Source organism: Vulpes lagopus, chromosome 1 (genome assembly GCF_018345385.1).
Source record: "Vulpes lagopus strain Blue_001 chromosome 1, ASM1834538v1, whole genome shotgun sequence".
NCBI classification, from domain to species: domain Eukaryota; kingdom Metazoa; phylum Chordata; class Mammalia; order Carnivora; family Canidae; genus Vulpes; species Vulpes lagopus.
The window spans coordinates 15,265,072-15,286,966 of NC_054824.1; the positions used below are offsets into that span (position 1 = coordinate 15,265,072).

General features: G+C 40.4%; 1 protein-coding gene across 1 annotated transcript; it reads right to left on the reverse strand.

Annotated features, from left to right (window-relative positions):
- Nucleotides 1–6,718: 6,718 nt before the first annotated feature.
- Nucleotides 6,719–20,606, reverse strand: TSTD3 (thiosulfate sulfurtransferase like domain containing 3). Its single transcript, XM_041753139.1, has 4 exons — nt 20,419–20,606; nt 7,958–8,131; nt 7,702–7,861; nt 6,719–7,430 (listed from the first exon to the last, which is right to left on the reverse strand). Exons 1-4 carry the CDS (start codon nt 20,489–20,491, stop codon nt 7,358–7,360), a joined length of 480 nt encoding a protein of 159 aa, XP_041609073.1. The 5' UTR covers nt 20,492–20,606; the 3' UTR covers nt 6,719–7,357.
- Between the last annotated feature and the right edge of the window lie 1,289 nt (nt 20,607–21,895).

The window sequence follows — 21,895 nt, forward strand, 5'->3', positions numbered from 1 at the left end:
TATTTTTTTAATCTGCCTTTTGTTTTCTGAGTCCTTCTTCCTTTGGATCAGTATTAATGTCTTCTATAGTTTGTCAAGTTGGGTAATTTCAAATGGCTTATAAACAGACTTTAGAGTTCTCCTTCCTTGTGGAGAGGATTAGATAAATTGAGAGATTATGTGTAAAGTCAATACCAATGATAAATATAGGTTTTGTAGGCTTATGGGCAGGATAAGAAATGAGGAAAAAAGCTCTCCTCGGGTATGAAAGGATTAAGGTTGGGTTTGGGTTGGAAGAGCAGACTGATTATATATCACAATCATTGACTTGACCCTAATTTTTCATTTGAGCTCTCTTTTATTCCTTTAAAATTTTTATTTTGAAAAGCAATACATATGACTTGGTGTTTTGTTTTCAAATTTTTATTATAGAAAATTTAAAACAACATATACAAGAGTAAATAAAATAGTGTAATGAACTCCATGTGTCGTTACCCAGTTTCAACAATGATTAATTCGTGGCCAATTTCATTTCATTAAACTCACATTTGCTTCCCATAAAATGGATATTATTTTGAAACAAATCCAAGATACCATCTTTCATCTCTATTTCAGTATATATTCCTAAAGACAATGGCTCTTTAAAAACCAGAAGTATTATACCTAAAGAATTAGTCAAAATAACGTTGTACTATCAAATATTCATTGTTGAAATTCTCAGTTATATTTATCAGGAGAAATTGTTAAATAATTCTAGTCAGATCTAAATAAGGACCAAACATTGCAATTAATTGATAAATCCTTAAAATCTTTTTAAATTCATGGTTCCTCTTCCATCTTATTGTTTAAATTTCCCTTTGTGGTTTGATTATCTACTAAGAGTATCCCACCAATATGGATCTTGCTAATTGTATCCTTGAGGTGCCATTTAACATGTTCCTTTTTCAGTATTTTCTGTAAGTCTTGATCAAGTTCAGATTCAAAAAAAATTTTTTTTTGAAAAGGTAGACTACTGTATAAGGTATCTTCCATTAGAGGGCATATCATAGTTGATTGTCTCTTTCTGTAATTTGTCAGCCATTGATGACATGTATTGTTTTTAAAAATCAAATCGTGTAGGCTGCACTACCCAGTGTGAGAGCCACTAGCTAGCTACATGGGGCTATTGAACACTGAAAATGTGGCTAGTCAAAACTGAGATGTGCTATAAATGTAAAAATACATGTTAGATTTCAGTACTTAGGACAAAAACAAAAGAAAGTAAAATATCTAATTTTTAATGCTACACATTTTAAATGATGATAGGACCAAATAAGACACTATTAAAATTAATTTCACCTCTTTTTAAAATGTAAGACAACTAAATCACCTAAACAGCTTGCATTATAGTTGTTGGACTGTGCTGCTGTAAGGCAAGGAAAATGTTAGACCCCTGACCCATTCTCCCTACTGCTCATTCCTGCTCCCCAGAGCAACTTTTGGTTATTTCTTTGCTGTTGTGTTACTTCCACATTTCCAAGTAACAAGCATATAATTATAGCATTTATTGAGCACTTAGATGACAAGAATTTTCTCAGCTTCCTATATTATGAAGTACTTTAATCCTCAGAACAATTATTGTAGAGAGGAGGAAACTCAGGAACAGAAAGTTAACTTACCAATCACAGGTCAAATAAGTGACAAGAGCTTGGATTAGGTTCTAATTCTTAAAACCTGGGCAGCTGGCCTCCAGGGCCATGCTCTTAATTACTTCACCTTACTGCCTCCTCTGTTTACCCTCCAGTGTTTTGATTCTTTTTTCAGTAGTAAAATTATCTAGTAACTTCCTACTCTGGAAGGTGAAGATTTCACTTTTTTCTCACACACCTCCATCTATTCCTGCTTCCCCACCAAACCGGTTATATAATAATAAGACTTCTGTTCCATTGTCTTCTCAATTTAAGTGTACACTTTTTGTTAAATTAATAATATATATATTAAGTATATATAGATAACATTGTGTTCTGTAGTATACTGTGGTATATTTCCTTTCTTGGAGAATATTTTTGTCTTTATGAAAGGAGGGTAATTGCCTTGGTTGTAATTTGCTCAGTTTACTTTTTATCTTTTATTTATCACCAGAATCACTTATTATTCATTTACTCCCTAGGTTTCTCACAAGGAAACATTCTTCCCCAAACCCTTCATCTTTGTTTAGGTAGCCAAGATAGGGGGAATCCTATCTTTTTCTTTGCCTTTGTTTTAATGGACTACACCTCTAGTTGCTTCAGAAAAGGTGCTTTTTAAGTAGCACCTTGTTCTTGTTTGAGAATGCAGTGTGTTATCATTCTACAGATACTAATTTGGGCTTTTCGGTCATTTAAAAATTTTTGTTTCCTTCATTAACACTTTTTCCTTGATGTTCCTTTTCTCTCTTTGGTCATAATTTTTCAAGTTAGAATCTTGCTTTAATTGTCTCAGGATCCTTGATATTTGAAAGGCCCAAGATGATAAGTGAGAGGTCTGTGTGCATGGGTAGGACTTTACAGTCGTGGGCCTCATTATAGGTTCAGGGAACAACAAAGTGTTTTCGTTATTATCCCTCCCACCCCCAACAAAATATTCTAAAGCTTTTTCTTTGCCAAGGAGTCAGCTTTCCTAGAAAGGAAGCTTTTGGCTTTATGTGTGGTGGTAGTGAGCTGGACCATTCAGAGTTCTTGGAGACAAGTGAGGTCAGGGACCTAGGTATCTCATCGTACAGCATTCAGTTTCATTTTATCTTCCCACCTGCAGTAAGGGATCTCACTGGCATTCTTGCCCACACATGTTTAGCTGGAAGTTTCGCCACTCTACCCATTAATGTCAAATGAATGCAACCTAAAATATCAGCTGCCTATGTAAACAAGTACCATACTGTACGGATCCACATAGTAACAGTATACTGGGCATACATTATCTTATGTAAGCTTCAAAACAATACTATTATCCCCCATGTGAATATACTTGAGCCAGATTCTACTATTATGATACTTTTATTAAAATTTCCTTTTTCCTTTCTGTCCTTGCTCCTGGCGACACTTGCAGCACTGAGAAAAGGTGACAAAATTAGACTTTTCTGTTATTTAATTGCTGCCCTTTTAGACACTGAGAAATTACTTTTACTGACTGATGGTAGAAGCACTCAGTTTTCCATTTGTCAATAGTACCAGTTTCTCACAGGTTAGCTCCTGATCCTACCTCTCTCCAGTATTTCCATGGCATATACATAGTAGATAGCAAAGGGATGCATTATCAGAATGCAAGAGACCTCAGTGGGATCATAAGGCAAGTAAGAGAATGTAAATGAAGGAAAACTGACACACTTTATTCTTATTTATTTATTTATTCATGAGAGACACAGAGAGAGAAAGACAGGTGCAGAGACACAGGCAGGGGGAGAAGCAGGCTCCATGCAGGGAGCCCGACGTGGGACTAGATCCTCGGTCTCCAGGATCATGCCCTGGGCCAAAGGCAGTGCTAAACCGCTGAGCCACCCAGGCTGCCCCAACTGACGCACTTTAACTCAGAACTCTGAGCCTGTCCACTGTTGCCAGTTTTTCTAGGACAGCTTCCTTTTATCCTATTATGAGAACTATGAGCAGTACATACAGCATTTTATTTTTATTTTTATTTTTAAGATTTTATTTATCTATTCATGAGAAACAGAGCGGGGGGGCGGGGGGGAGACACAGGCAGAGGGAGAGAAGCAGGCTTCATGCAGGGAGCCCAATGTGGGACTTGATCCCGGGACTCCAGGATCACGCCCTGGGCCAACGGCAGGCGCTAAACCACTGAGCCACCCAGGTGGCTCAGCATTTTAAAAAGTAATCTAGCCATTCTACATTTCTGAAACATGATGTAGCCACTTGTTAAATTATGTATTAAATCATGTTATATATTTTGAGGCATCCAATACCATAGAAGTTAGTAATGATTTTACTCTTAAGACTTTTAGTATAAAGGTCAGTGAAGCTTCAGATACATTTGTTAAATTTTTATTTCAGAATAACTGACAATGAGGCTTGTCTTTATAAATTTGAATATAGAATATAAAATATATTATCTTCAAAATGATACAAGTACAATTATATTTGGGTAAATAGGAAACATTATCATAAGTTTTCTTTTAAAAAGCATCAGGAATCCAAAGTATTATAATTATAAAAATCTGGTTTAGTTGCCTGCCTCCAAGTTAGAGATACTAAGTTCCTATCCCATATATTCAAAATGTAAAATATTTGTTTAACCAACAAACATGCTAAAAAGTCTCCTGTGGCTTCTCCCCAAAGGAAATTATTCTGAATTTGCTATTTATTATTCTCAGAATTTATACTTATGTACATATACTTATAAATAACAGTACTTTGCATGGTTTCAAACTATATTGTACATGTTTCTGTAATTTACTTCTCTAAATATTCAGAGTCATCACGTTAATATGTACCTCATTTTTTTTCATTTTTATTAATCCTTACCTGTGTCTGTTAAGCCCATCCACCATCTACTGGGTTTTTAATTTCAGTTACTGTATTCTTAAAATTTAGAATTTCTATTTGATACTTTTTGTAGTTTCCATTACTTTAATAATTTTTCTCACCTAAGTTATTGAATATATAAAATCAGTTATTTTTTTTAAAGATTTTTATTTATTTATTCATAGAGACACACAGAGAGAGAGGCAGAGACACAGGTAGAGGGAGAAGCAGGCTCCATGCAGGGAGCTTGACATGGGACTTGATCCCGGGCCTCCAGGATCACACCCCAGGCTGCAGGCAGTGCTAAACCGCTGCGCCACAGGGGCTGCCCTAAAATCAGTTATTTTCTGACACGTATCTGTAGATTTGTTTCTATTGTGTCTTTTTTCCTTCTTTTTCTACCTTGTTCTGTTGTTTTTCTTCTTTTTCAATCATGAGGTCTTATTTACTGCTATTTCTGATAAGTTTTATAGAATTCTGAACATTAAATATGAAGAACTGTAGGGAATATTTGTGGTTCATGGCTATGCCCCATGGGTCAAATCCTACCTGCCGTCTAGCTTTGCCTGGCCTTTGAGCTAAGAATGCTTGCCATATTTTTAAATGGCTGAAAAATAAAAGAAGATTATTTGGAACACATGAAATATAAAATTCAAACCAAAGTGGTCATAGTTTGGTGGAGATACAGCCACACTCACTCATTTGTGTATTGTCTCTCGTTGCTTTGTGCTACAGTAGCAGAGCTGACTAGTTGCAATAGAGACCTTAAGGCCCATAAACCTAAAATACTTATTGTTGCCAACCCCTTGCGCCAGCTAATGACATCTTTCTTACAAGAAGATTTACTGCTGGTAGGTACTTAGGGTATCAGGAAGATCACCTCAATTCAGGGATTTAGTGGATTCAAAGCTGGTCTTACATTTTCTGAGGGTTGATCAATTTCTGGGTCACCTTTACTCCTCGGGTATAGTTTCCCAGGGCTTCCAACTAAAATGGTTGGTGTATTTACCCAGGTTCTTATTTCTTGATGGGCCCAGTACTTCAACCACAACTTCCCTTCTCTCTCAGATTGTGGCTCTTCAAATCCCACCTTAGTATATTTGTCCTAGTAACATTTGTCTATATAGGTATATCAATAAGATCAGTTTAAAGCCATGAAGGAATTACTAAGGCAGCGAGGATTTGAAGAGCTATATGATGCAGAGAGAAGGAAAGCTGTAGAGGATGAACCAACATCGAGGAGCCTGCATTCATGCATGTGTGCAGGTGTTTTTTTTTTTTTTCCCAGCTTTTCTAGTTCTTGTAGGGAATTTGCTCTGCTAGAAACTAGACTGACATTATCAGAAATAGAAGTTCAAGGTGGCCACATCACATCTCTACCCCAGATTCCCCATGGCTTTATAATATCATTTAGGACAAACCAAGTTCTTTTTTTTTTTTTTAATTTTTATTTATTTATGATAGTCACACAGAGAGAGAGAGAGAGGCAGAGACACAGGCAGAGGGAGAAGCAGGCTCCATGCAGGGAGCCCAACGTGGGATTCGATCCCGGGTCTCCAGGATCGTGCGGTGGGCCAAAGGCAGGTGCCAAACCGCTGCGCCACCCAGGGATCCCCCGACAAACCAAGTTCTTATAGTTACTTCCTAGGCCTACGTGGTCTGAATGACTACATAAAAGAGACCAAACACATTTGGGTCTGGAAAGGCACAGATGGAAGGAAGCACCAGTGCACTAGGGCATTGATAAATATAGGACTTGACATTCCAAAGGCATATACTCATGCTAGTGAGAGTCTTTTACATTTAAACTTTTTCCCTCCTATTTTCATTATTTTTAATTGGGATTAATTTACAGAAAATGTATGTTTTCAAGTGTCCAGTGAATTTTGATGAATGTATTACTGTGTACCAACACCTCAATCAAGATCTAAAGCAATTCCATCACCCTAGAAATTTCCCTCCTTGCTTTTTCCAGTTAATCTTCCCTCTACAGAAGCAATCACTGTTGTTATTTCTATCTTTATAGATCATATTAATTTTTTAAGTTGCAGATCGTATCACTATCATGCTGGTTACAACACTGCCATAAGTTTTTGGGTGGTGTTAATGTATTTTCATTGTTCATATTTCACCTACTATTCTGGATCTCAGATTCTTGGTGTTTTAAGACTAAGTCCGCTTTTTTAAATTTAACTTTTATAAGCTGATAAAGTTTTATAAGTTTCTGCTAGAAATCAAACATATTGAGAAAAGAATCACATCTTTTTTATTATCTTTTTAGCATTTGGAATATTTAGCATAGGATCTAAACTAAGAAAAGATGTTCAAGAAATGCTTACTAGCTGTTTTATATTATTCAACATTCAGTAAATACTCATGGGTGAAAAGTAGATCCACAAAAATATCTGTACTGTATATCATAATAGGAAAATAACTTTTATGAATTTTCTAAAATTGGGAAATTTACAAAGGAAAAAAGTATTTTAATCATTTAAAAAGATAACTTGTCTAGCTCATAGCCTCTTCAATGAATAGACGCTATGCTAACACAAATGGTCATACAATATGATTAGGTATTATAAGTAACCCAGGCTTCAGGAAAACTATTGTACTATACTAAACTATTTAAAAATTCGAGAATCCCAACCTTATATTTCCATGGCAAGTCATATACATTATTTCAATTATCAGTAGCTTTTGGAAATAGCTAAGGGCAAGTAGTATTCTCAATTTATAGTTAAAGGAAAGATTCAACAAATAATTGAATTACACAAAATCCCCTTCCCATTAGCCAGTGATGCCAGGGCTAGATTGTTATTCTTTTGTTCATTTCACTATCCTAGGCTGCATGTACACAAGAAAAGAGCCAACTTGTGTTCCAGAATTCAATTTTCATGTTTCTTCTCTGAAAATTCATGGGTTGCCCATTCGTTCCATCCTCCAGCATAGTGTTGAGCACTGAAAACATATAGCAAGGTTAGTGCTGTAAACTTTCCTCCTGCTTTATAACACAAGGTTGATAGAAACTTTAGTGATTTAGAGATACAATGACTACTCTAGACCTCAAGCCTATTTATAAGAGTTACTTTTGAGTAGGATGAAAATATAAGAGCCTACAATTACTAACACAGTAATTATAAGAAATTTTTCAGTAGACCAGTAAAAATGTAATACATATGAAACATTGCTATGCACATTCTTGAGTACATTTTATACTTTATCTATGCACCTGTTAAAGCCCAGGGATATTGCTGTGTCCAATGCCTTCTTGCTTCTCACTCCGGCTAAACAAGAAAACACTAGACTGTCAGATTTGGATGGCTTTACTTCATTGTACTTCTCTTTGAAGTCTTTTGGGTTCATCTGTAGAGCTTCACCTACCTCACCCACTGAAAAAAAAAGAATTTGAATTAAATTTTAGATACAGTAAATTACTCAATATATACTTTTGTGGGATGAATCAGTTCGAGATACATGTCACTTACGTGGTATATTGACAGACCCAGGGATTTTTCCATACTTGACAATTTCCCATGTCTCTCTAACATCAATTAACATAATTTTTTTGGAATTCAAGAGGTTTTTAAGTTCCTTATAAGTGACATCTTTAAAAATAGCAGTACAAAAATTGTGGCAGCTTCCTTTTATTGACTTCAAACCTGGAAAGAATAAAATAATTTAGGCACCTTCAAAATAACATTGCTATTAATATCTGGAAAGCAGGTCAAAGGAGTTTCCCTCTGGCTCCAGTCAGCTAACTGTAGTTGATCTTTTGACTTCACTGTACTGTGTATTTTGCACACACCCTGTAAGAGCCTACCGTCTCGCCCTCCATGCATAATGGCTGGCCTTGGCCAGCTCATATTCTACTCTCCAAGTCCTTAATTCTGTGGAGCTTGTAAGTACACATTCACTATTTGGTAACTGAATCTTGCAAATAATTTGTAAGTCTTACCATGATCCAACTTATAATGTTAAGAAAATTTTAATTTCCCCTTGCAAGCGAAGATAATAAGCCATATGTTAGATGTGGGAACCTTACATTTGAGACTACACTTGTAAGTACTTACAGGCACTGTTACTATCTGTTAAATAATTGGTGAGGCGCCTGGTTGGCTCCGAAGAGCATGTGACCCTTGATCTTGGGGTTGTCAGCTCAAGCCCTACATTGGGTGTAGAGATTACTTAAATAAATAAAAACTTAAAAAAAATAATTGGTAACATAATATGGTACTGGGTAATAACCCATAAAATAAATCCATGGGTCCATATTGATATAAGGATATAATTGAGTAAATGGGGAGAAGGGATTATTTCAATTTATAAATGTAGAACGAATTTTGAAGAGAAAATCACCATTAGGTTGACAATCCAATAATAATTATTTCAGCAAGAGATGTTGGTGGATGCTAGAGTTAGTGGGTGAAATTATGATGAGAAATAGGAGAGTATCTCCCTAGGAGATACCTACTAATTACAAAAGGAATCAGCTGAAAGATACTACATTAACCAATTATTCAAAGATCACTAGTAAGAAATGTTGACATCACGTACTTTCTGATATGCTCAAAGAAGATTACATCACTTCCTTAGTATTTTTGCCAAAATGTATACTCTGAATCAAATCAGAAGAAAATCTCAGATAAACTCAATCTACAAAGAACCAGTACTCTTAAAAGGTGTCAAAGTTATGACAGACAGACTATGGAACTATCACAGATTAAAGCAGACTAAGGAGTCATACAGCGTAATACAACATAGGATCCTGGATTGGATCTAGGACTATAAGAAACATCAGTGGGAAAATTGATGAAATTTAAATAAGGTCTGTGGATTAGTTCACAGTATTATGTCAATATTTCCTGATTTCAAAAACTGTACTATGTAAGATGCTTATATTAGGGGAAGTTGAGTAAGAATAAAGGGAACTCTTTTTTACCTTTGCAACTTTCTGTAGGTCCAAATTGTTTTGGTTTTTTTTTAAGATTTATTTATTTATTCAATCAGAGAGAGAGGGAGACAGGCAGAGACACAGGCAGAGACACAGGCAGAGGGAGAAGCAGGCTCCACGCAGGGAGCCTTACGCGGGACTCGATCCTGGGTCTCCAGGATCACGCCCTGGGCTGCAGGCGGTGCCAAACCGCTGCGCCACCGGGGCTGCCCTCCAATTTCTTTTTTTTTTAAGATTTTATTTATTTATTCATAGACACACAGAGAGAGGCAGAGACACAGGCAGAGGGAGAAGCAGGCTCCACGCAGGGAACCCGATGTGGGACTCGATCCTAGGTCCCCAGGATCACACCCCAGGCTGCAGGCAGCACCAAACCACTGCGTCACCAGGGCTGCCCCCAAATTGTTTTTTTAAACATGAAAGAAAACCCAAAAGATTTTTAAAAATAGGATAAAAATAAAACATACTAATATTTTACAACAAAATGACTACTGTAAAAAAAGGTAACTAATAATGCTCCAAATTCTGCTTAAAATATTAAAGATCTTACAAAGTGAAATTGGTTTAAATAGTATAAACTGGCACAGGAAAAGGTTTAAATGTCTAAGTCCAGAAACACACAATATTCTATCTATGAGAATTAGGTATTTGGTAACAGTCAGATCAATGGGGAAATTTTGTTCAATAAATATGTAGCTAGGCATCAGGAAGAAACTTTAAGCAGGCTATGGCCTCATTCCTTACGTGTAAATAAATTAAAATTTCAACCTAAAAACTAGTATCTTAGAAATACTAATAGAAAATATGAGCAGATAATTTAGATCTTGGGATAAGAAAGCCATTCTAAACATGGCAAAATCAAAAGTCATAAAGAATTGACCTCATAAAAGTGCTATAATAAGACAAGTGGCAGGCAGGGACAAAATATTTGTAACATAGAAAAGACAAAACATTAGTATTAATAGAGCCCGTACAAATAGGAAAAGGACAAAATTCTCACTAGGAAAACAGTCAAAACAAAAACAGGGAACTTGACTTGAAAAATACAGATAGTTAATAAAATGTAAAAAAATGCCCTGTCTCACTACTTATGAAGGAAATACAAGATGTAAACAAAAGTTTTCAAATTTTGTCAGGTTTGTAAATAAAGATTTGATAACACCAAATATTAGTGAGGGTATGAGGAAATTAGTACTCTTGTACATTGTTGGGAATGTGTAATGTTAAAACCTTTTGAAAGGAAAATTTAGCCCTAATGACATTTTATGTATGTATATCTTTTTTACCTCACAATTTTACTTTTAGGAATCTATCTTAATACAGAAGTATTAGCGCGAATACATACAAATGTGTGTATGTATAAATATATATGTTGGCAGCATTCTCTACAATACTGAAAAATGGAAAGAAGCTGGAAGTCTATCCATAAGGGAATGGTTATAAGTGGTACATTTATACAATGGAATATTATTTAATGTAAGTAGTCCAAAATAGAGCATTAAATGTAAAGAACTAGTTGGAGAACACCACGTATGAACCAGAGGTTCCCATTCTTCCTTGGTTCATCCTTTCACGTCTCAGTAAATTTCCTGCAGATAAGAAACATCAGTGGGAAAATTGATGAAATTTAAATAAGGTCTGTGGATTAAACATAGGCCAAAAGAGATGTTTTATGGTTCTATTTATTAAGTAGTTAAGAAAAGCCAAAAGTGAGTTCTGAAGCACCATATTTTCTTATAAAAACCAAACACTGTTCTACTTTCATTTGCCTTTCTCACTGATAGCAAAAGATGGGGAAATGGACGAATACAATAGTTTAAAAATACAGGTTTCCCAGCAATTTCACTCCAAGGTATGTACCCAAAAGATCTGAAAACAGGGACTCAAACAAAGACATCAATGTTCATAACAGCATTATTCACAATCACTCACAAAGGCCAAAAGGTGGAAACAACCCAAGCTCATTCAACAGATGAACGGGTAAATAAAATGTAGGATACACACACAATGGAATATCATTCTGCCAGAAAAAGGAATGAAATTCTAACACATAACTACAGCACGAAACTACAACATTGAAAACACGCTAAGTGAAGTAAGCCAAACACAAAATGACAAATATTTTATGATTCCACTTATTTGAAATATCTAGAACAGGTAAATTCATAGAAAGTAGGTTTGAGGTAACCAGGAGTTGGAGGGAATGGTGCTATTCCCCAGTGGGCTTGAGTTTCTGTTTGGAGTGATGAAAATTTTTGGAAATATAGTGGTGATGACTGCACGATGTTGTGAATATAATTAATGCCACTGAATTGTACATTCAACAATGGTTAAAATGACATATTTTATGTTATGTATATTTCTATCACAGTAAACAAAATAAAAAAAATACAAATACAAATTTCCCCATCCTCTTCAGATTTTGAAAAGTCAGCTCATGTTATCTACAAGATTAGATCTTTAAAATGCCTGGGATAAAACTATTTCTCACTCAACATGCTGTTTTGTGAATTCCCAGATATAAAAAGTCAGTAGGCTGAGTTCACACTTGTTCCTGAGTTCCTCATTGTTAGGAACTGGAGAAGTATGGTAATTTAAAAAACTGTTAAAATCAAGACTGTGGTACTTCACACTGGGAAGCAAACATCATCTCAGCATGTAACCTCTGCCACTGAATCAGAGATAGTTACGTATTTTTCTTTTCTTTTTTTTTTTTTTTTTAAGATTTTATCTATTTATTCATGAGAGACACAGAGAAAGAGGCAGAGACACAGGCAGAGGGAGGAGCAGGCTCCCTGCCGGAAGCCTGATGCAGGACTCGATCCCAGAACCCCGGGATCATGACTGGAGCCAAAGGCAGATGCTCAACCTCTGAGCCACCCAGGTACCCCCAGTTATGTTTTTCTTATATTGTAGAATCAAATTGACCTTGAACTTTCTCTAATTCAGCTATACTTTGGGGGGGGGGGCATTGGAAAACAGGTTTATAATCAGTGAGGAATAGTTTTCCTAGCTTTCCACTCTGAGCCAAAGTACAAATATTCCCCTAATAAGTCTCAGCTCCCCCCAAGCCTCTCACGGTATGAGCCTCCAGTCCACACTAATTCTTTAGGTAAAGCTATAGTGTATCTTTTTTTTTTTTTTTTAGTGTATCTTTTTGTACAAGGGGGCTTCCACGTGTAAATCAATCACTTCATCCTTTGCTTGATCAAAGAAACAGCAATCAGTTCCTACACTGAAGGAAAACTGTCTGTTTGGGATTTATTGGGATGATGTAGGGTTCTCTTGAGGGCTTCCCGAGAGTAACACAAGCTGTAACTGATTATTCACATTTTAGAGCCTAATTTTTAAATAAACTCCAGTTTGGCTGTTGGCACAGTGGTAAATCTAGCCTCACCTGGGTATTACCTACAGCCTACATTATAGGACACAGTTCATACTCCTTAGTACGTTCTATTATGTCCTTCAACCTACTTTACCAGCATAATTTACCACACCTTCTCCTCTTCCTCATTCCTCCTCTGCCTCAATAACCCTTCCCTCCAGCTACGTTAAAAGTATACATGTGCTCTCACTACATTTTTACAATGGAAAGAGCAGGGATTCTAGAGTCAGATAAACCAGGTTCAAATCCTGGCTTGTCCATTTAGCTCTGTAATCCTGGGCAGATTATATAAACTCTCTGGGACTTAGTTTCTTATTTGTAAAACAGGAATACTATTATTTAACCTTTCTGAGTTGCTGTGAAATTTAGATAATCTATACAGTGCAATCTTTAAGTATATTTTTTCGCCTTCCTTCATGATTTATGCACACTTTTTTTTTTTAAAGATTTTTTTTTAAAAAAATTTTTATTTATTCATTCATGAGAGAGACAGAGAGAGAGAGAGCACAAGCAGAGACATAGGCAGAGGGAGAAGCAGGCTCCATGCAGGAAGCCCGACATGGGACTTGACCCTGGGTCTCCAGGATCACATCCTGGGCCGAAGGCAGGGGCTAAACCTCTGAGCCACCCAGGGATCCCTGCACACTTCTTTCTGAAGGGAATACCTCCCTTCCTCATCTCTACCTGACACACTCTTACTCTCCTTGAAGACTGTTAAATGCCACTTGTCCCCAGCCCAATTAGTTTCATTTATAGGTATCTATTCTAGTAAAATACTTGTGCATATACACAAAGAGGTATGTACAATGATAATTATTGAAAAAAATTTTTAACAGCAAAAAATAGAAACCAAAATGTCCATCAGGAGACTGGTTAAATAAACTGTGGCAATCCATACTGTGGAATACATGCAGTGGTTAAGAGAGTTATGTGTACTGCCATGGAAACTTCTAAATACCTAAGTGAGAAAAAATGCAGAAAAGTGTGCACAATAGATCACATTATACATATATATATATGATTTCTGCTACAGATCTATATATAATATACAAAAGCATAATGAGTGGAAGATCTGAACAGACATTTTTCCAAAGACATACAGATGGAATGCCTGGGTGGCTCTGTTGTTAAACATCTGCCTTCAGCTCAGGTCATGATCTTAGGGTCCTGGGATCGAGCCCTGCATCAGGCTCCCTGCTCAGCAGGGAGACTGCTTCTCTTTCTACCTCTCTTTCTGTGATCTCTCTCACTCTCACTCTCTTTCAAATAAATAAACAAAATCTTAAAAAAAAAAAAACATGTAGATGGCCAAAAGACAAATGAAAAGATGTTCAACATCATTAATCATCAGGGAAATGCAAATTGAAACCAGAATGAGTTATCACTTCACTCCAGCTAGAACGGCCATTATCCATAGATAAGACATAATAAATGTTGGTGAGGATGTGGAGGAAAGGGAACCCTCGTGCATTATTGGTGGGAATGTAAATTGGTGCAGCCACTGTGGAAAACAGTATGGAGGTTCCTCAAAAAATTAAAAATAGGGGGATGACTGGTGGCTCAGCGGTTGAGCATCTGCCTTCGGCTCAGGGCGTGATCCTGGGGTCTCGGGATGGAGTCCCACATCGGGCTCCCTGCAGGGAGCCTGCTTCTCCCTCTGCCTATGTCTCTGCTTCTCTCTGTGTCTCTCATGAATAAATAAATAAAATCTTTAAAAAATTTTAAAATAGAACTACAATATGATCCAGCATTTCCACTCCTGGTATTTATCTGAAGACAATGAAGATGCTATCTTGAAAAGCTATATGCACTCCCATGTTCACTGAAGCATTATTAATAACAGCTAAGATATGGGGCACCTGGGTGGCTCAGTCTGTTAAGCATCTGCCTTCTGCTCAAGTCCTGATCCCAGAGTCCTGGGATGGAGCCCCACGCCAGGCTCCCTGCTAAGTGGGGAGTCTGCTGCTCTGTCTCCCCCTGCTCGTACTCTCGCTTTCTCTCTTTCAAATAAATAAATAAATAAATAAATAAATAAATAAATAAATAAATAAATAAATAAATCCTTAAAAAAATAAAAATAACAGCCAAGATATGGAAACAATCCAAGTGTCAATGGATAAAGAAATTGTAGTACACACACACACACACACACACACACACGAATATTATTCAGCCATAAAAAAGAATGAACTCTTGTCATTTGAGACATGGGTATTATTACACTAAGTCAGAGAAAAGCAAATAATGTGTGATCTCATATGTGGAACCTAAAACAAACAAAAAAATAAACTCTCAAAGCCCAAGCTTATAGACACAGAACAGATTAGTGGTTGCCAGAGGCAGGGAGTATGGGGTGGGAGAAATGGATGAAGGTAGAAAAGGTAAAAATTTAAAAATATATATTTTTTAGATAAAAAAATTAGAGTTCTCATCCTTTTTTTTTTTTTTTTTTATTCATGAGAGACACACAGAGAGAGAGAGAGAGCCACAGGCAGAGAGAGAAGCAGGTCCCATACCGGAAGACCGATGTGGGCCTCGATCCCAGCCCTCTGGGATCACGACCTGAGCCAAAGGCAGACACTCAACTACTGAGCCACCCAGGCGCCCCTAGAATTCTCATCTTTAACAGGGAAAATGGAGAAGGGTCTTAGGCTTCTTAGAGGAGAGTAAATGATGTTTAGGAAGGATGAATAGGCCCTAAGAGGAACAGAGATGGAAAGTTTGACAGTTTGTGACAAAATCTGGGTGTGGTGTTGAGTTCTGATCTCCTTTCCTATGATGAGTTAATCTTCCCTGGTTGATGAAATTCTGGGGGAGGGGATTTATGACAGTTGAGATCCTTTTGGAGGATCTGTCTTTAGATGGGTAAGAGGAGTTCAGAAAACACCTGTCTCTGCATTTGCTGTTTTTCAAATAACTACAGTTCAAAAAAAATTTAAAAAATCAACCAACCAACCCAAATTTCAGTTTGAAATAAGTACGATGACCTAAAAATATTTAAAATCACATCATATTAGACTATGCAAATTGAAGATCTAGCATAATTCAGAATGCTCTGATCCATACTGTTTACATGTTTAGAAGTTTGCTTTTCTACTACAATTATCAGGTCTTTTTAGTAAGGAGACCTGTAGAAATAAGCACTTTTTCCAAACAAAAAACTTAAGAAATTTAGGATTACTTCAACATTATTTCTAAATTCTAGATTCAATTATTCTTTGAATTTTTTAAAGTTTATTTATTTATTTATTTAGATAACTTCTACACCCAACTGGGGCTCAAACTCATGACCAATATCAAGAGTCACTGTGCTCTTCCAACTGAGCCATCCTGGCACCCCTATCCTTTAAATTATTTAATTTCAATTAGTCTAATGCAATTTAATTAATTGTATGTTTAAGGAAACTAAATATAGAAACCATATACATGACTTGGGTTCTGAATTTATTTTTTCATAAACTTAGCTTCTTTTCTATATTATTGTATAGCATAGTCTTATACTATATGTTGTACTTTAAAATACTAAACTAGGGGATCCCTGGGTGGCTCAGCGGCTCAGTGCCTGCCTTTGGCCCAGGGCATGATCCTGGAGTCCTGGGATCGAGTCCCAAGTTGGGCTCCCTGCATAGAGCCTGCTTCTCCCTCTGCCTGTTTTCTCTGCCTCTCTCTCTCTTTCTCTCTCTCTCTATCATGAATAAATAAATAAAATCTTAAAAAAAATACTAAACTAAATTTCTTATAAATAATCTACCAGGAGCCTGGGTGGCTCAGTGGTTGAGCATCTACCTTTGGCTCAGGTCGTGATCTGGGGTCTTGGGACCGAGTTCTGCACTGGGCTCCCTGTGGGGAGCCTGCTTCTCCCTCTGCCTGTCTCTGCCTCTCTGTCTCTCATGAATAAATACATATAATCTTAAAAAAAAAGAAATAGTCTACCATTATTTCCTACCAATTCATTTTGGTATACTTTTTATAGTTTCAAATAAATAAAGTTTTGATGTGAAAAATGTACTTATTTGACATAACAGTTTTTATTTAATAATAACAACAATCATAATAATAGCAACTCACTCTTGCCACAGTTATAAAATAAATTCTCTGGTTCATCCCTCCTCTTCTTTGGGATGTTGACACTTTAGAAAACCCATGTCAGTATCTGTTGAATATTGAAAACTATACTAGGGACCATGTAACGGTCAATATAAACAACACATAACCTAGAAAGAATATAGTAGAAATAATGATTGTTACTTTGGAGAGAAAATATTAGGAAAAACATTTGCTGTGCTTATTTCTCAAATGGGTATTTGGGTTTAGAGTGAACATTTTATAACTTCTGATATAATCACTTTAATAAATATTTTGATTTTTTTGGCAACCACTTACAGCAAAATGTGAAAAGCACGTGAACAACCATCCTAGTGAATGAAGGTTAAGATGGAAGTTTTAGGTAAGGCAATGCATTTACTTCATGAAATGGTGAGTTTAACAGCAGATGGGACCACCTTACACTATCTTTCAGCTTCTCAAAGTCACTTGTCTTCTCCATCTCCTTTTACTATTCTCATCACAGTACTTTCCCTGAAAGAGCCCAACAAGTCCCCAGGTCCCCACCTTCCCCAACCTCCCTCCTTATTTAAAGCATCCTCTACTCTGGCAGTTGATTCATGTTGACAAGGGTACCTCTGTGTTTTCCACTGTTATTTGCAGCCCCAGGACAAGGATCAAGTAAAGGCCTGTATACAACCTGGCTACCTCCCAGAAAGCTACTTATTATCTTACAGAGGTCAGAACTCAGGGCAAAGATAGGGCAGGATGGAGTACGTCAGAGTTCACTCACTTCCTGCCACCACACAGGTGTGTCAGGAAGGCACTCGGCTATAGTGCACATGACTTAGTAGGTCAGATTTGGGATCCTGCTTCCGCCTAAGTCTAAACAGAAGCTAAAAGGAAGATAAGAACAACAAAACTAGCAGAAAAAGATTTGAGAGGATAGCTTCAGAGAATAAAGGTAGACAGCAAGCTTTTGTCTTCATGGAAATGCAGGAGACAAAGGCCATTTTCAGTGTTACAGGGGTCACTGATTAAGTAACGACCTCGCTTGTTAGCAGCCTCAAGTCATGAAGAAGACAAGGATTGACTGCATTCTCTTTGGAAAGTCTTGGTTGAAAGATCAGAAACCCATCCTGGCAATTGGAAGCAACCTAAATGTTCATACAGGAAATGGTTAAAGTAATGATGAAGCGGGGATCCCTGGGTGGCACAGCGGTTTGGCGCCTGCCTTTGGCCCAGGGCGCGATCCTGGAGACCCAGGATGGAATCCCACATCGGGCTCCCGGTGCATGGAGCCTGCTTCTCCCTCTGCCTGTGTCTCTGCCTCTCTCTCTCTGTAACTATCATAAATAAATAAAAATTAAAAAAAAAAAGTAATGATGAAGCATACCACGGAGCATTTACAAGGAAAGAGGCAGACCTACATTTAGTGACTTGGAGAGATGTCCGTATTGCTAAATGAAAAAGCTTCCCCTTTGAGATCTATATGCACATAAGACAATATAATACTTAGGTTTCATAAATGTCCAGAAAAACATCTGGAAGGAAATATGAAACTATTCCTGGGGAGTACGATTGCAGGGACAGGAATTCTGGGGCATAAATTCTAAACCATAGAGACGTGTTTAGAAGGACGGGTACCAAACCACATCTGGAGAGGAGGGTGGAATGTGGGAGGGTATATAAAGGGGAACGCAGGCTGTGCTTTATTGTCTATTTGAATATAATGGGAACATAATAATATATCACTAGTAGAATTTTTTTTGAAAAATTTAGGTAATCTCTACACCGAATCTGGGGATTGAATTTACAACTCTGAGATTAAGGGTTGCATGTTCTACCAATGGAGCCAGCCAGGCACCACACTAGTAAAAATTTTTAAATGAAAATGCACCTTTTCTCTACCACTTTCTCCAACTCAGGTACAATCGTAGCTTTTTCCATAGCTGTCTCATGAGGCCATGTGTGGGGACTGTTTCCTTGTGTCTGTCTCTCCCCAAAACCGTGACTTGAACTGCAGAGGCTGCATCCCCAGCAGGAGGCCTGCATTACTAGGTGCTCAACAAACAAGTTTGCAGAGAAAAAGCACATTTTAGGGACGCTTGGGTGATTCAGCGGTTGAGCATCTGCCTTCAGCTCAGGACGTGATCCTGGGATCCTGGGGTCCTGGGATCGAGTCCCCGTGAGCCGGCTTCTCCCTCTCCTATGTCTCTGCCTCTCTCTCTCTGTGTCTCTTAGGAATAAATAAATTAAAAAAAAAATTTTAAAGCACATTTTAAACTACAGAGGAGGTACCAACAGTTCAAGTGGAAGAACTGGGAGGGAGAGCTGGGGGCACAGTGTTACGCCACAGTCTCTGCAGCTGCATCTACAAATAAAAATTGTGCTAAAGGAGAGGCAGCATGGGAAGCAAAAAGAAGGGACTGGAAGGAAGCCTGCTCCGAGTACTGCACCCGAGGCCTCCACTAACACCCTTGTTTCTCTGGCTTGTTCTGCCGCCTGTGAAATCAGCACGGTACTTTAATAGCTGTAACGTGTTATAATCCCAGGCGACTGTTGCCATCAAGCCCCCGAGCGCGGCCCCCCAGTGGGTCCCAGGGGTCGCTCGCGAAGCTGGAGCCCCCGGCACCCTGGCTTCCCCGGCACCCTGGCTCCCCGGGCACCCTGGCTCCCCCGGCACCCTGGCTCCCCCGGCACCCTGGCTCCCCGGGCGCCCTGGCTCCCCCGGCACCCTGGCTCCCCCGGCGCCCTGGCTCCCCCGGCACCCTGGCTCCCCGGGCGCCCTGGCTCCCCCGGCACCCTGGCTCCCCGGGCGCCCTGGCTCCCCCGGCACCCTGGCTCCCCCGGCGCCCTGGCTCCCCGGGCGCCCTGGCTCCCCCAGCACCCTGGCTCCCCCGGCACCCTGGCTCCCCGGGCGCCCTGGCTCCCCGGGCACCCTGGCTCCCCCGGCACCCTGGCTCCCCCGGCACCCTGGCTCCCCGGGCGCCCTGGCTCCCCCGGCACCCTAGCTCCCCCGGCGCCCTGGCTCCCCGGGCGCCCTGGCTCCCCCGGCACCCTGGCTCCCCCGGCACCCTGGCTCCCCGGGCGCCCTGGCTCCCCGGGCACCCTGGCTCCCCCGGCGCCCTGGCTCCCCCGGCACCCTGGCTCCCCCGGCGCCCTGGCTCCCCGGGCACCCTGGCTCCCCCGGCACCCTGGCTCCCCGGGCGCCCTGGCTCCCCGGGCACCCTGGCTCCCCCAGCACCCTGGCTCCCCGGGCGCCCTGGCTCCCCCGGCACCCTGGCTCCCCGGCGTCGCGAGCCCACCTTCGCCGCCCGGTGGAGCACCAGCCTCTTCCCGCGCGCCTGCCCCGAGCAGCAGCGCTGACCTCTCCCTGCGGCCCCCAGGGGCACCCCCAGACCCAAGCAGCCCGGGACCCGAAGGAACGAGAACTGAGAGTGGGTGCTGTCTTCCCAGGGGCCCAGAATCATGGGTCTCCTGTCTAACCGGTAGCCTCAAGGAGCGAGAGCACCGCCACCCGGGCCACTTCCTTCCCCGGGGACCCCCGGGGACCCTGAGCTCACCCCAGAGCGCAGCCTCCGCCGACCTGAGGACCGCCCGGCGCGCACCCCCGAGCAGCGGCCCCGAGAGCGCCATCCGCCGCACCCCGACGCCGGCCCGCGGCGCACCCGGACCCCGCTTCCCTGCTCCGGCCGCAGCCCCGCTCTCCGCCGCCCGCCCGCCGCGCACCCGGCGCCCGCTGTCCGGCTCTCGGCCGCCCCGCCCGCTCCGCCCGCTCCGCCCCCTCCGCCCGCTCCTCCTCCCGGCTCTCGGCCGCCCCGCCCGCTCCGCCCGCCCCTCCTCCCCGCCCCCCCCCGCCCCGCCCCCCGCGCCGCGCCCTCGAGCGCCCCCAGCCCAGCCCGGCGCTGGCCCAAACCCGGAGCGCCAACCGCGCCCCGCCTCTCAAACTTGACTTTGGAAAGAAACGGAGAGTTGGGCTTGCTCTTTTGGTCTGGATTATTATTATTATTATTTTTGGATTATCATTTTTGAAAGAGAGACAAGTGTAAGAGTGGGAAGTAGAAATTGAGCCAAAGGGCAGCCCGGGTGGCTCAGCGGTGTGGCGCCCGCCTTCGGCCCAGGGCGTGACCCTGGAGTCCCGGGGTGGAGTCCCACCTCGGGCTCCCCGCAGGGAGCCTGCTCCTCCCTCTGCCTGTGTCTCTGCCCCGCCCCCCTGTGCCTCTCATAAATAAATAAATACAATCTTTAAAAAAAAAAGATAAAATTTCTAGATTTAAAGTAAGTTTTTTTCCCACTTTATACTAGGATTCTTTTTTGTTTTAAGATTTTATTTATTCATTCATGAGAGACACAGAGAGACAGAGACATAGGCAGAGGCAGAAGCAGGCTCCCTGCAGCTTGCCTGATGCAGGACTCGATCCCAGGACTCCAGGATCACCCCTAAGCCAAAGGCAGACGTTCAACCACTGAGCCACCCAGGCGTCCCCATAATAGGATTCTTGTAGATTATTTATTTATTCATTCATTCATTCATGAGAGACACAGAGAGAGAGAGGCAGAGACATAGGCAGAGGGAGAAGCATACTCCCCGCGGGGAGTCCCATGCAGGACTTGATCCCGTACCCCACATCACTACCCAAGCGGAACGCAGACGCTCAACCACTGAGCCGCCCCCGCATTCCCTTGTAGATTAATTTAAAGCAAACTGCAAATTGAACACCAATAAAAAATAAATTTATTATTAAAAAAATAAAATAAAGCAAACTGCATGGATGGTTTTCTAAGAATTGCTCTTAACTCCAATAGCTGGTTCAACTGATGTCGGTATTAAGGTAATCTCATGCTGTCATCTTTCCCCCACAACTTTGATATTTGACTATAATGGACCATAACTTGTCAGAGTTAGGTGCAACTATTTTACAAAATGTGTCAGTTTGCAATTGCTACTGTAGCAAATTGCCATAAATGTACTGGATTCAAGCAAAATTTATTAGGTACAGTTCTGTAGGTCAGATTACTCGGCTTAAATTGGGGTGTCAG

Excerpts from the sequence above, each read along its gene's own strand:
- TSTD3 (XM_041753139.1), bottom strand. The coding sequence starts at position 20,491 with ATGGCGCTCTCGGGGCCGCTGCTCGGGGGTGCGCGCCGGGCGGTCCTC. Across the intron at positions 8,132-20,418 it reads GGCGGAGGCTGCGCTCTGGG|GTTTGAAGTCAATAAAAGGA; the intron begins GTGAGCTCAGGG and ends TATTCTTTCCAG. Across the intron at positions 7,862-7,957 it reads TGGGTCTGTCAATATACCAC|TGGGTGAGGTAGGTGAAGCT; the intron begins GTAAGTGACATG and ends TTTTTTTTTCAG.